This window comes from Paralichthys olivaceus, chromosome 6 (assembly GCF_024713975.1).
Source record: "Paralichthys olivaceus isolate ysfri-2021 chromosome 6, ASM2471397v2, whole genome shotgun sequence".
NCBI classification, from domain to species: Eukaryota; Metazoa; Chordata; class Actinopteri; order Pleuronectiformes; family Paralichthyidae; genus Paralichthys; species Paralichthys olivaceus.
The window spans coordinates 14,439,590-14,454,349 of record NC_091098.1 but is presented as its reverse complement, the minus strand read 5'-3'; the positions used below and the strand labels follow the sequence as shown (position 1 = coordinate 14,454,349).

Below are 14,760 nucleotides of genomic sequence, written 5' to 3'. Positions count from 1 at the left end.
AACAAAGACGTCATATGCTGTGATGATAAATGTGGGGAATTTTATTTTCACTGATCTTCTTCCATGCTTCACTTGATGCTGTGAATGGAGCGCCTCTGTGGGTCGACCCACATGATGATATCGCCCTCTTGTTTCTTCTGCAGAGGGTCCTGATTTTCGTTTTCCTGTTTCCTGCAAATTAAGATAGAAAATTATGAGTCACAGTTTGAGAGAATCCCGAAAGAAGTGGAGCTGGTGAGCCGGTCCACCACCACAAACACCCACCTGAGGTCCTCAGACACGGTCTCCCTCTGATATAAAGTCTGGTTCTTTTTATAGAAGTCCTTGTTGTGATCATAGACTGAGTTTAGATGGAGGTCGAGGCTGTCGCATGGAGCCTGAGGCAAAGAAGACCAGTGGTGCATTTTATTATTTGGCTGTTTAAGAGATGGTGAACCCACCCTGCCTGGAACTGACCTGAAGCTCGTCGTACATAACGCTGCGTCTGGTGCTGGCCAACGTTGCTCTATCGTAGAGGCGACTCCACGGTTCCTCAGTCTGGGCGATGTGTGTTGGTTTCTTGCATGTTTGTCTCTTCACAAAGGGAGTGCAATGAAATTTACACCAAGTTGGCATCACATGGTGAGTCACTTATTGCTGAGGGTCATTTTAATATTTATTTCAGGTGTACTAACAGTGGCTATGCTTTATAATCCTGCAAAAGAAGTAGAACACTTGAAGAAAGCAGCAAGAGAAAAGTAGCCATTAGACTCGACAACACTCTGGACACTAACAGTGACATTAACATTACACATTAGAGAGTTATCAGTAACTAAACTACATTACTATCAGATAAACAATACACATTAGTGAGTTATCAGTAGCTAATCTACATGAACATCAGATAAACATTAATAAACAAGTGAATTATTATCAATAGCTAATCTACTTTAACATCAGATGAACATTAATAAACTTAAGAGTGTTAACATCAGTAGCTAAAGTACATAAACATCAGAAACACATTATATAAACATTTATTTACATTATATTGCACACATTAGGGAATGTATTATAATATATATATATATATATATATATATATATATATAGTTTGAATATATGGAATGAAAGTTTGAATTTAGATAAATAAACTCACCAGCTGCGGCCTGAAGCCGCTGAGGCTGAACTCGTTTTCGAACTTTGGAGAGGAGAAAGGATCCCTGCTCGACATCTTGAATAACAACACGACGGGAAAACCAAAACACCTGGTTTCTAAGCAACCTATACTTCCCGATTGACCCTTTCAAAATACAACCTTAGTTGAAGACCTTTTTCCCCGTGCAGTCTTATTTCCTTCAACAAAAGTGTGTGTTTTCAATGCACTTTAATATTTTATTCCATTGGAGGCTTTGCCGATTAAACTGCCCAACACCTCTTATCATCCAACTGAGCTACAACTGTAAAATGACACTTATACATGTATGCATCAGTAATAGTGATCATATAATGCATGAATATATTTGATTTTGCAATAAAACACCATATAAGTACTGTAAAATGGCAGGTAGGCCTATGTAATGATCCTAATGAATACTTTCACTTTTGCAGGGTTTTTAATGACATGTAATTGTGTGTTTTTTAGATGTATCTATTTATTCGTACTTTTTCCACCAATGCTTTCGAAAATATTTTCCCACGTATGACTGCTATGTAAATGTAGAAATGTAAACTTAGTTTGGTATAAGTATTAATTTATTACTTTTAGTGTGCAGCTCCACATAACATTGGTTCCACATTAAGTCTTTTCAGAAGATGATGGCAAACAGGCACCGGAGCCAATCAGCTTTCAGTTGACGTGTTACACCCGCCTCCTGCAGCACCTGCACCTGAGGGCTGAGGTCAGACCCTCCACTGATCCATCACTTCAGCACTGACGGGAGGCCACCATGCATCGACGCCTGATTCACCTGAGCCACGTTTCACTGTGGCTGGTTTTTGCTCAAGCCTTTGCAGATTTGCCCCTGTGCACAGAGGTGAGGAGCCGCATGACTCTTTTGACACATTATAGATAACAACCCTTTCAGAGTTAATGTTATTTTCAAGTAAAGAGATTATTTCATGGAAATACAAAACTTCAAATCAGTCATTGTTTAAGATTATGAAGCAGAATTTGAAGATGGACATTTCATCTAAGAAACAACATATGATCCATGTGAGGTGAAGAAAAGTTCAGCCTGTTTGTGAGCACAAATTCCAGGTGTTTGTAACAGCTCCACTCCTCCTAAAGTCTGATGATACAATGAAACCTGCTCAAGCTCTGTGTTTTAAATTTGTCTCACCGGAGAAGTGACTTTAAATGCTGTCAAATTAAAATGTGCATTTTCTAAATGGGAGTTTTGAATAGATACATATTGACATTGTGTTTCAGCAGCACCAGTGAGACACTTGAACATATCGTGTGTGGGGGAAGTGAGCATATGTTTGCTCTCTGAGTGTTTGAATTGCATTAGTCATTCCCTTGTGCTGTTGCAGGCACTTGTTTTACCAGATCTTCCATATGCTGCATTGTCTGCTCCCCCGTCCTCACCCTTCCATGTTTTTCACTTTGCATAGTAACAGAACAGGTAGATTAAACATTTTATCAGATGACTTTGAATATAACACCAGAGTGTTTGGTTTACCAGGGAGCTGTGAGCTTTTATTTTCAGCTTTGTGAGCCTATAAATGTTCCTCTAATGAGCAAGGAGCTCTGGTGACTGCCACTCTTTCCAGGTGACTCTGTTTCCATGCCAGTCCACTGACCATGAGGCACAGGGGTCATGATGTCCTGTTGCTGTGGTTTCCTCATGTTTGTTTCCAGTATAGGCGATTAGGCTACAGCCCATCTCCACAGTTTGATGCATTTTTACATCAGGTCCTCCCACAAAGATCCTGTTCACCTGATACCCCCACAGCTAATGTAGCAGCTCTAATCGAAAACACAGGCCAGAGAAGTGGTGGTGCTGCTGTGTGTGTTTCTGTTAACTATTAATCCCACAGGCTGTGTCTCCAGGTGTTTGTGTGTCCGTGCGTGTGTGGGCCTGGATTAGTGCTGACTGACCTTATCAGGAACAGCAGGCTGGTCAATGAGCAAATCTTAAGACCCCACTGTGCTCAGAACTCATGACTTGCTTCAGGTGTCAGATCAACAAGATAACCTTTAACGCTGTGTCACGTCATCACAAATAACATTATTGAGGGTGGGGCAGTGTTTGTCAGTCACTTACTGTAATTATCTAGATGCTAAACAATAAACACAGTGGGAAAAAAGAGCTTTACACTTGAGCTCCCTCTGTCTCCAAAGTTCTGGGACAACACCATAATTCCCTGTTTGCAGAAGGATTGGATGAATCATCATTTCTCCCCCCTCGGCCAAGTAAATAAACCCTGAGGCTGCAGAGTCAGCACATCCTTGATGAATGAGATTGAAAACAGTTGAGAATGACTCCTGTGTTAATATTTGCTCTAACTTTTATTTGTAAAAGAGGCTGGCCTGGTCTGAGAAAAAAAGTCAAGAGGTATAAAACAATCTGATTATGCATTTTTAGGAACAGCCTAAATTCTTACTCATGTGCATCTTCTGCAGAGCTGCAACAGCCAATTAATCCATTAGTCAGACTGTAAGTCAGTGGCTTTCTTTCAATCAAAACTTAAAATGTATTTTTATTGTGCAGCGTTCTCTGATCTTACCTAATTCTAGTTTTTATTATTGTAGTTGGTGTCATGACTACTATTTGTTTTTATGTTATTTTCTATGTATGTTTACTTTTATGTGTGCTTTTTAGAAATACTATGCAAATAAATAAATGGATAAATAAATGAAAAAATAGATTTTATGATTCTAGTTTCCCAAATATATGGATTTGATGCCTTTCTTTGTCGTACACAAAGAAAGGCATCTTTCAAAAATAATCAAAATATTTGGGGGTTTAGAACATATAATTTTGTCGAGAAGCTAATTCATTAATCAAATATTTAGATTAATTGTCAGATGAATGAATGAAAACAATCATCAGTCGTTGCTTATCTCTTTCTACTGTTTTTCAACCTGCTGTGTGAAACTCACACCTGTGTTATGTCCCTGCAGTCAGATTATCACTTTGAGTACACCCAGTGTGACGTACTTGGCTCTCGATGGCGAGTGGCGGTTCCCAACAAAGCCAACACATGCACGGGTCTACCAGATCCAGTCAAAGGCACTCAGTGCAGTGAGTTTCTTACTTTTACATGTTGTGTTTGTACACTTTCTGAAAACCTCCACCCTATATTCCAGCTTTCAGGTGTAAATATTAAACTGTATCTGTCCTTTGCCATCTGCACATCTCCATGAAGCCTCTCCTCTCTGTTTTTGCCCTTTGTTTTTTGGTGTTTTTTTCCTCCTCCAGCCTTCTCCTGTAGTGACGGGGAGTTTCTGGACATGCAGTCACAGGAATGTCAGAAGTGTACTGCAGGCACCTACTCTCTGGGCACCGGTGTGGCATTTGATGAGTGGGACAGCCTGCCGACAGGTTTTATCACCCATGGGGAGGCAACAAATGGAGGGGACAGCCACACAGACTGCTCCAAGTAAATATATACTGTTCCTCACAAAGTCTTTATACTTTTGTCTCTGCTCGATTGATCGATTATTCTCAGTGTTCAGTTGGTTTGAAGAAACGTAAAATTGAATAGTCTTTGCTGCTGATGTTATTCCAGCTCAACTTGGACACCAGGGGGTGAATTCATTGCCTCAAACACAGATGAGTGCACAGCGTTGTTGTCCTACGCTGTGAGTCTGAAGGAGCCTGGGACTGTGTCCTTCGAGTATTTCTACTCGGAGAGCAGCATCTACTTTGAGTTCTTTGTAAGTGATATAAAGCGACTGTGGGTTGCGATAAAGCTGTTTTCAGCTGAAACACTTGGTGACCTCTTGTTCTTTTCCCTCCTCTCCTGCAGGTTCAGAATGACCAGTGTCAGTCCACAGATTCTGCAAACCGATGGATGAAGACCTCAGAGAAAAACTGGAGTAAATACAAGGTTAGTCCGAGTGCTATCTCTAGTCTCTGGGGGAAACAGGCAATATTTTGGGGCTTCTGATTTACACAGTGGACATCTGGGCCAAGACTCTTCTGTCCCCTACACTGTTTACATTGCAGTGTAGCTGTCGTATATTGGGGTTGCGATGATGTGAAGATGATGAAGGAATCTCAGATGACACTGTCTTAATTGTATAAAATGTTTATTACAAAAAATTCAGCATCAATACAAGCACTGCAGTCTGCCTAGGGAGAGATCCGGGGTCAATGTGCATCGCTCCTGCCTACATTCAGTTTTTCTCAGACAACCTAAACTTCCTCCGATTTTCTCAGGACCTGTGGGCCTCAAACCCAAAGATAAATTTCCTTTAAAGGGAAGACAACACATAACATTTCAGACACCACATAGCTTTAGTCAACAGTCTGTTTTTCCTCTATTTCTTTTCTGTTCCTCTTCCATTTTTCACACCGACTCTTTGCAGGTTGAACTGAACAAGGGCAGTAATGTGCTGTATTGGAGAACCACAGCGTACACTCTGCTGGCCGGCACTGTCAAACCTGTGCTGTTGAGAAACATCGCCATCTCAGGTAGACTAACCCCTGAGTGTTGTGTGCTGCCAGGCTAAAAACATTTCTGCATTTCTCCTCTTCTTTATTTGAATATCTTTGTTAAAGGTTCAGTGTGTAGAATTTAGTGATATCTAGTGGTGAAGTTGCATGTTGCAGCTGAACACCCCTCACCTCACCCTCATCTTCCAAACATGAAAAATAACCTGTGGTAGACTTCAGTTGTCATAAAAACTCAAAAGGTGTTTAGTTTGTCCACTTTGGGCTACTGTAAAAAACATGGCTGCCTCAGTAGAGGGGACCCACTCCTGATGTTAATATAAAGTATCTAAATTTAAAGGGATAATATTAGGGTAAAAAAAACAACTATTTGTACAATTTAGATAAAACACACCAGTACAAACTTCAGTAGGATTATTTTATATTCAATTTCTGCCACTAGATCCTTTTCATGTAAATCTTACCCGCATGACCTTTAGTGATTTAAAATTGGTGAATGCTTTTCTTCCAGGTGTGGCCTACACATCAGAGTGTTTCCGCTGTAAACCTGGCACCCATAGTGCTAAAGCAGGATCTGCCCGCTGTGCCCCCTGCCCCGCTGGTACTTACTCCACTAAGGGCGCCACTGTTTGCCATGAGTGTGAACAAGACAAATATGCAGGTATTCATGTTTGCATTTCTAATGCTCTGTCCACAAAGAGAATCATATTACTCACTGGCGTGTTCTTTAACTTGGCATCGCTTTCGTAGATACGTCTGACCCGTGAACCACTATGTATTTGCATATAGCCACACATATAGCACAGTATAATATAGTATAATCTGCATGCAAATACATCATTTACTGCTTTAGAGGCTACACAGTATGTGTAGTTTCTTATCACTGGATCTTAATGTCGGCTGTTTTTTTCCCCTCGTCTGTTTTATCCGGCTTTGTTTCTGTTTTTCAGAGGCTGGTTCAGGGAACTGCAAACCGAGACCAGCGTGCACAAACAGTGACTACTTCTACACTCACACACCTTGTGACTCTGAGGGAAAGGTAATGTGGACACAAAGATATGATACATGGAGGCAGCTTTCATGCAGCTTCACCTCTGCTGAACCTGCCTCATTTTCATGCCTTCACGCTGCCAACAGCTACAGGCCAGATGCATTATTTTTCTGTAAGTGCGTCTGTTTCATTCTGTTGAATGCAAAAGCTGTTTCAGTTTGGTATAAATCATCACTTAGACTCACAGATAAACGAATTAGATGTTGGTGGTCAAGTCTATATGTTGACAATTTCTTCGTATTGTGACCAGTTGTCAGTTAGTCTCAAAAATGATTTCGATTTTACTGGTTAATGGTCATTGTGACCTCATATGACTCTGGAAAAACATTTCTGACAACTGAAACTGGACTGGTTGATGGAGACATACAACCACAGGGTGATAATTCTTGATCTTTCTGAATCCTGCTGGCCACAATCATCTGTTCTAGCTGTCGTGTGTCCTTAGATATAAAATGTCTTTGCTGACTGTGTCACAGAGGCACTGCTCACCTCTTCCATTTGTTAATGTCTGGCTTGTTGTGTGTCTCAGACGCAACTCATGTTCAAGTGGATTGAACCGAAGATCTGCAACGAGACCATTGCAGGAGCAGTGACGCTTCCTGCGTCAGGGGAGAAACATACCTGTCCACCATGTAACCCTGGTTTCTTTGTCACCAACTCCTCCACCTGCGAACCCTGCACCAACGGCCTCTACTCAAACGGAACAGGTACAGAGCAGCTATCACAATCATTAACAAATTCTATATTGAATTATGAGTCTGTTTATAAAAGCTTAAGTCACTAATTATACAACACAACTTTTTTATGTTCACATTCAAACTTGATGGTGATGCTACTCAACCCCTATTTTATCCAGTTTTGAGGTACACAGTGAAACCTTTATATTTACGTGATAACGCATTATCTACCCACAGCCTGTGCTCAGTGTCCTGTCGGCACAGAGCCAGTGGTGGGGTTCGAGTACAAATGGTGGAACACAATGCCGAGCAACATGAAGAGCTCCATCTTCAGACGAGAGTTGAGCGGCTCCATCCAAAGAACGGGTAAGAAAATATCCATTATAGACGTCATAACAGCTGACTGTTAACACCGGAAAATGACCTCAGAGCATCACGGCATTAAAGAAATCAGGTAGAGAGTGAAGAATATGACATGGTTTATGCCCAGGAATCATTAATTAGATTTTTGTTTAAAACTATCTGCATTTTGACAGAATAACCTTCACTAAATATCTAATGGTGCAGATGTTTGCAAACAGACCTCAATATCATTTAGTTATTTAGTTAATTATTTTGTCCATGGTGGGAAACTGAATTTAAATGTTCGGCGTCACAATTTCTCACTGCAATACTTGTGGTTGAGGTTGTTATCTATATTTCGAAGTATTTTGCATAGGAGTTATTTTGAAAAGATGACTCACATGATGTTTTGTGTGTGTGTGTGTGTGTGTGTGTGTGTGTGTTTGTGTGTGTTTGTGTGTGTGTTGGTCGGAAACACAGACTGTATGTAAGAGAGACAACAGGTCTCCACTTCCTCCCACTTTCTAGAGAACGTCACAGTCTTGTGCATTTGAAGGCTGTGTCTGCGCGGTAGTTAGCATGGGGTGGGGCTGTGGTGTTGAGGTCCCGCTCAAGGAAGTCTGTCTCGGCTGTCACTCATGAAATGTCACCCTGTTTTTATAGCATCAAATTAGCAATTAGAACCAAATTTACCAGACTTTTTAGTTTGGGCTACGTCCAATCCACTAACATTGGCTCGCTGTCATGTCGTCCATCTTTATAAACAGTCAATGGTTTAACAGCATTGGAATGTATCAGTGTGTTTTTTCATCTGCATTCACAGCATGGGAGGTGGCTGGCGAATACATTTACACAGCCCCTGGAGATCAGGACACAGATTATCTGATGCTCATGCTCAACGTCCCTGGATACAGGTGAAGTCAAACATTTCTCTTGAAGAAATTACACATACAACTTTCTGGTGTGTGTGCTCCACGTTGCAGTGTAAGAATTGATTAAAATGTCTCGTGTCTCCGCAGGCTGCCTCAGTCTCTGGCCAAAGACAGTGAAAGGAGAGAACTGTCTCGTATCACATTTGTCTTTGAGACCATGTGTACAGCTGACTGTAAACTCTTCTTCCTCGCTGTGAGTGAAAACCTGTCAGGTGATGATGAAAGACGTCAAGCTTCACATGAACAGGAGTGTGAATAAAATGCATTTCCTTCGCAGGGTTATAATCAGTGGAATAACGTTGTGGTGGAGCAGTGGAAGGGCAGCAACAGCAAACAGTCGTACTCCTACCTCATCCAGAGCAACAGCACTGTGAGCTTCACGTGGACGTTTCAACGCACAGAGAAATTTAACATTGTGAGACACGAACACAGCAGCACATCCCCACTAACAATATGATGATCACTTTCTGTCCCTCAGACATTTTGTATTGACTTTTCAAGAGAAATAAACATGATCACAAAACACAAGAAGTGAATATAAAAGCATGGATCAAAAACTTAGCATTACTGACTGATTAAAATGTCAGCATCATTTTAACAATGACGGTTAAAGACATTTTTAGTTTTAGTTTTGATGTTTAGCTTGTTACAGTTAAAGTTTGTATAAAAGTATACACTCATTTAAGCACAGCATGAGGAACTGCAAGAGGTGAATGAGATGAAGCACAAAGAATGACTGGAAATGTTTTAAATGATCACAGAAGGTGAGAAACTGCTGTAGCACCATATTTCAGTTCTGTTTTTGCACTGACAGAGAGAAGGTTTGACCTCCAAACATTACTCTTAACACTAGAGGGCAGTGTTGAGCTGTGTGTCTGCTTCGGTAATGTCAACATGAACTGTTGTGCACGAGCACTTAGGAAGTAATATACTGTGGTGCAAAAACCTTTCCGTAAATGCATTCATGCACTTTTACTTAAGTGAAAGTACAACAATATTACCTGACAAATTATATTTAAAGAATAAAAAGTGAAAGCACTTGTTAAACCAAAACTTCTCATTAATTATTAATATTATTTCCCCTCTTGATCAACCAGGTCTTTATCTAAAATAATACACCACAATAATTTGTTGATTACATTTTATATTTCTAATCGGAATCTGCAAAGTAACTGAAATATAATTGTACTGCAGTACAATATTTGTATCTGAGTTATGGTGGAGGGGATATAGAAAGTTGCAGAAAATGTAAATACTCAAATCAGGCACCTCAAATTTGCGAACAGGTACAACACTTCAATTTATCCACCATTGAATATATATATGTATTTATAAAACACTTTTTTTTTCCTTTTAGCAGAAGAAATAATGTCCCTGTGTAAAGAAGGACTCAGCTGGTGACTGAGACCTAATGCTTCTCTTTCCTCAGGAGAGGGAGTACAGTGGTGACATTGCAAAGATCTACGCCATCCACATCACCAACGTGATGGAAGGTGTGGCCTCACAGTGTCGCCGCTGTGCCATGACCTCTGATGAGGCCTGTGTTCCCTGCCCACCGGGACACTATATGGTCAACAGGACAGGGGTGTGTAAGAGATGCTCGCCGAACACTTTCATCAGGGCTGAGCAGCCGGTCGGAGAGGATGCCTGTATCCGCTGTGGTCCAAACACAAAGAGAAACAAGGTGAGATGAACAAAATGCTGTTCACTGAGAAACTGGTGAGTTCATGTCCTCAGGTTTATTTCTGGAGGTTTGAGGAATTGAATGTTCTCCTTTAACACATAATTACAAATTATACACTGTGGGGTTTTATTAAAGGATGAGTTTCATGTTTTTAGGTTATTCATCTACCCTTAATTGTATCAGGGAAAAAACTAACGATGATAAAATGAAGTTAGGTTCAACAAGATTTAATATGTACTTCCCTGGAAATGTGTACAGGGCTTCAAAATATCATTTAATGGATGAAGAAAACATAAAACAATAAAATCAATAAAATGATTTAACTATATATGTATCTATATACCCATATATAATAATGCTTGCTTTTATGTACCTTTCTTATTTCTCTTTCATTCTTTTTTGTGTGAAAGTGAGAAAATATTTTTATATTTGATTGCTTATAGCTAATTTACATGAATTAATGTTGACTTGACTAATGTGCTTTTTTTCCTAATGTGTGCCTTTTTAAATAAGATATTATATCATATATATCTCGTCCCACATCATAATTCTTCACACATGAATCCACCCAATACAAACAGACTATGATGTGCATGTAAATGCATGTGTTGACTTCCTGACCTCACCCTCCAGGCCTACTCAGCTTGTCTCAGTGACTGTATGCTGGATGTGAAGACGAGAGGAGGAGCACTACTGCACTATGACTTCTCTCCTCTGGCCAACGCCACCGGCTTCCACAGCAGCCCCCGCTTCACCAGCAAAGGCCTGAAATATCACCAGAGCTTTAATGTTGCTCTGTGTGGGAAAGAGGTCAGAAAGCCATGATCCATATTTATGTTTTTGTGAAATTACATTATCACATGTATTTTGACCTGTTGTGTTTCTCTTACAGAGTCGTATGCCAGCTACCTGTGTGGACAATGCAACAGGGAGTGGGAAGGAGGTCAAAGGTTACCTCTGCCAGTCCACTGTAGTTCCGTCTGAAATCAGGAGTCAGAGTGTGGTGTCCTCGCAGCCGATCCTCATCGGTGACTCACTTGTCGGTACGGACTGAAGGCCCTACCTGTAAAATGTGATGATATATTTATAAGATTTCTGAAAAGTGTGATGAAAAGTTCCAAACCTTTATGAAGGGCAGTTAACTCTGGTAGCACACTCTGTTTTCTCACTCACACTGGTTGCGTGCATCAAGATTTTTCACTCAGCATCATAGTGTGTCAGTGCTTAGAAAAACCTGGCTATGTCACACTATTGTGAAACTTTTCGTAAATGGACGTTCTTTCCAAAACTTCTATCTCCGACTGTGCCTTATTTGGTCATAAGTGTTTCATAGAGAATTAGAGCGGACTCTCCTTTAACTCCTCTGTTGGTTCTATTACCACTAATGGTGCTTCAGCTATCCCTGTGAATCCCTCTATGAGTAAACCCCTCACAGTCTGAGGCATCAACACAGGCATTGTTTTGTGGAGATGCAAGAAAAAGGAGTATGAGAGCCATTGGTTTAAACTGTGTAAGTGTCATTCATCAGATAACAAACCTATGTTGTCATTGTGAAGGCGTCACCACTGAAATGAAGCTGAGCGGCATCTCCTCTCCTGAATGGCTGTTCCCGTCTGCGTCCATGTTGAAGGACGTCATCTTCTATTACAAGTAAGAACGATCACGATTCATTCTGTTTTATTCATCCACTGTGATGCCCTCAAATACATATTTTTCACAGCAAATGTTTGATACTTAAACCATAAAATGAAATAGAGAAATCAAAATGGTGTAGATAAAATGAATAGATGAGTTTAGACGTTCATGTTTGTCATGTCCGTGACATTTCCAGGTCCAGTGAGACGACTCAGGCTTGTAAACAAGGCAGGTCGGCCGCCATCAGACTGAGATGTGATCCAGCAGTGACTGCTAAAGACCACATCACTCTGCCGAGGTATCTCACACCACAACCAAGCTCGGTTTTCTGACTGAGCTCCCTGAATAAAGTGGCTCCCTGAAGAAACATTTTGCCAAGTGAAGCTTCCAAACATCTCTTTTACTTTGTTTTCCTCCACAGTAACTGTTCAGAAGGGACGTGTGATGGTTGTGTGTTCCACCTCCTATGGCAGAGCCAGCATGCATGTCCACTTTGCACCAATAGCCACTACAGAGAAATCGTCAGCGCTTGTATCCAGGGAATACAGGTAGAGATACTGACAAAAAAAGCTTTACCCACAAATCCATCATAGATCAACTGGAAACTCATCCTGTGTGACAATAATTACTTCAAGATTCTAGATATGTAACAATAGATTACAGAGAAAAAATATATAAAGATGGTTTGAGTTTTCCAGTTCATGTGATCATTTAGCCACAAAGAGCAGCATCTTGTATTTTACTCACTGTAGTGTATTGTTTATGTGCACATTTAAAGGAATAGTTCAACAATCAATCAATCCAATTTTATTCATACAGCCCATATTCACAAATTACTATTTGTCTCATAGGGCAGGTGCGACTTAACCCTTAACAACAATTTGAGGAATTTTCCCCCCTAGAAAACCACCTATGTGTGGCAGCAGCCGTTACAGTGTTATGGAGGAAAATCTCTACCAGCACAAAAAGTCAGCGCCTGTGTGAGTCTGGATTTCTGGCTAAAGTTTGGTGTGACCACGGGAATAGTTGCTGCTGTGCTGCTCATCACTGTCAGCTGCTATTTCTGGAAGAAGACGCGCAGGTGAGACCATTGAGCTCCACGTTCTCTAGAACTAAAGCTAAAATAATAGCATGAAAGCTTTTCCAATCAGATTTTTGTATCTCTGTCATCCTCCACCTGCAGGTTGCAGTATAAATACTCCAAGCTGATGATGAGCTCTGGGGGAAATGAGTGTGAGCTGCCCACCGCAGACAGCTGTGCAATAATGGAGGGAGAAGACGCAGAGGATGAACTCATGGACTTAACCAAGAAATCTTTTTTCACCAAAATTAAGTCCTTCTCACGAGAGGTCAGTAACAGCTCCATTCGCACAAACACACAGACATTGTTGTACTTGTGTCTTAGTGAGGACACACATTGGCATGATGCGTTCCCTCGCTCCTGACCTTACCCATCACGACTAATCACCAAGCCTAAACCTGATCCTAATCCTATTTAGACTTATCTATTATAATTATTTGATTTAATCCTTCCCGCCTCTCAACCAAACTGTGTGCATTACCTTTAATAATAACAGCTCAAATAAATCAATAGCAGTTTTAATCACTACACCAGACATATTAGTACCAGTTAATATTTTATTCAATTATTTTTCCATTTTTTATTTCCCCCCCCTTAATCAACCCACTTCTCTGCTCCTCCCAATCATAGAAAGTTATTTTATAAATTTTAAAACTACCTCAAGAATCCTTTTTTTCTAACCCTAACTAGATTTTAAAAAATGTATTTCTCTTTTAATATTTTATTATTTTCTCTCATTTCAAAATGTAACCTGACTCAGATTTTTTTTTGCTCAAACCTGACCTCCTCCTCCCACCGTCCTTTCTTTTATGAAGCTGAAACTAGCTTCTATGGGCTGTAATTATCTTTTTTATATATATATATATATATGTATAAATATACAACTTAATCACAAAGAATAAGAATCAATAAGACATTCAAAAACCAGTTGCCAGGGCTCATTCACCACTATTTAATTGTTCTCTATCTCTATCCTGACTCTAAAAGCAAGTCTTAGGCTACAAACAGCTCTTTGAAAAAATGAGGCCTCACACTTCATGAGGTCTATGCTCAAAATGGTCCTCAAAAAAATATAAGTAAAGGCACAGTACACACACACACATACAGTATGGGACTACTTTTCATGCTTCTTGTTATTCTCTTTGTGTTTTCAGAGGACATCAGACGGATTTGACTCAGTTCCGCTGAAGTCGTCATCTTCTCGCTTCCAACAGGAGGATGAGGATTCGGATGAAGCTTAAATCAGACGATGAACAGATCTTTGATGGTCGAATGAATTTGATTTGTTACAACGAATGTTGGCTTACTGAGGGAGTTTAAAATAATGTTAAGAGTGGTGATTAGTATTATTTGTCATATGTTAGGTTTCCAAATCTAACAGTGAAATACAAAGTCTCCACATTGGGGATATTGTGTATTTAAAAAAATTAAAAACGGTGTTGAAAAAATTATCTGACACTGTGGATGAAGTTACACTTTTTATAGATTTGATTGTTTGTGTACATTTAATATAACTTTAACTATATGTTTAATTTTTCTCTTTTTTATTTGACCAGAGATGTAGTTCAGTCAGATATTGTTATTTGTTCATTTATGATTTTTATTTGCTTTGGCTTTTGATAACATTGTCTGCTGCATTTATGTTCAGGCCATTATTTTGTTTTACTGTGAAGTAAAGACCTATTCTACATGTAAAAACTATAAATCTGCATCTCTAAAAATGTATACAACTAAAATGCTGCCTTCAAGTTTTTC

General features: G+C 39.9%; 2 protein-coding genes across 2 annotated transcripts; one reads left to right on the top strand and one right to left on the bottom strand.

Moving 5' to 3' along the window:
• Positions 1-25: 25 nt before the first annotated feature.
• On the bottom strand, positions 26-1,288 carry cfap276 (cilia and flagella associated protein 276). The gene is made up of 4 exons (XM_020089016.2): positions 1,139-1,288; positions 457-573; positions 265-377; positions 26-171 (listed from the first exon to the last, which is right to left on the bottom strand). Exons 1-4 carry the CDS (start codon positions 1,211-1,213, stop codon positions 69-71), a joined length of 408 nt encoding a protein of 135 aa, XP_019944575.2. The 5' UTR covers positions 1,214-1,288; the 3' UTR covers positions 26-68.
• A 568-nt stretch (positions 1,289-1,856) lies between these two features.
• On the top strand, positions 1,857-14,741 carry elapor1 (endosome-lysosome associated apoptosis and autophagy regulator 1). Its single transcript, XM_020088743.2, has 22 exons — positions 1,857-2,015; positions 4,109-4,229; positions 4,407-4,587; positions 4,717-4,864; positions 4,957-5,037; positions 5,519-5,624; positions 6,115-6,264; positions 6,554-6,642; positions 7,184-7,361; positions 7,569-7,697; positions 8,497-8,587; positions 8,693-8,798; positions 8,883-9,020; positions 10,035-10,289; positions 10,923-11,099; positions 11,182-11,332; positions 11,846-11,939; positions 12,121-12,222; positions 12,346-12,472; positions 12,827-13,005; positions 13,108-13,273; positions 14,160-14,741. The coding sequence occupies exons 1-22, from the start codon at positions 1,929-1,931 to the stop codon at positions 14,244-14,246; spliced, it is 2,943 nt and encodes a 980-aa protein (XP_019944302.2). The 5' UTR covers positions 1,857-1,928; the 3' UTR covers positions 14,247-14,741.
• The last annotated feature ends 19 nt before the right edge of the window (positions 14,742-14,760 follow it).

Bases quoted from the DNA above. Each gene is read 5' to 3' on its own strand.
- cfap276 (XM_020089016.2), bottom strand. From the start codon at position 1,213: ATGTCGAGCAGGGATCCTTTCTCCTCTCCAAAGTTCGAAAACGAGTTC. The intron at 378-456 runs GTCAGTTCCAGG...TCTTTGCCTCAG, and splicing joins TTATGTACGACGAGCTTCAG to GCTCCATGCGACAGCCTCGA. The intron at 172-264 runs GTGGGTGTTTGT...CTTAATTTGCAG, and splicing joins ACCGTGTCTGAGGACCTCAG to GAAACAGGAAAACGAAAATC.
- elapor1 (XM_020088743.2), top strand. From the start codon at position 1,929: ATGCATCGACGCCTGATTCACCTGAGCCACGTTTCACTGTGGCTGGTT. The intron at 12,223-12,345 runs GTATCTCACACC...TTTCCTCCACAG, and splicing joins GACCACATCACTCTGCCGAG to TAACTGTTCAGAAGGGACGT. The intron at 13,274-14,159 runs GTCAGTAACAGC...TTGTGTTTTCAG, and splicing joins TTAAGTCCTTCTCACGAGAG to AGGACATCAGACGGATTTGA.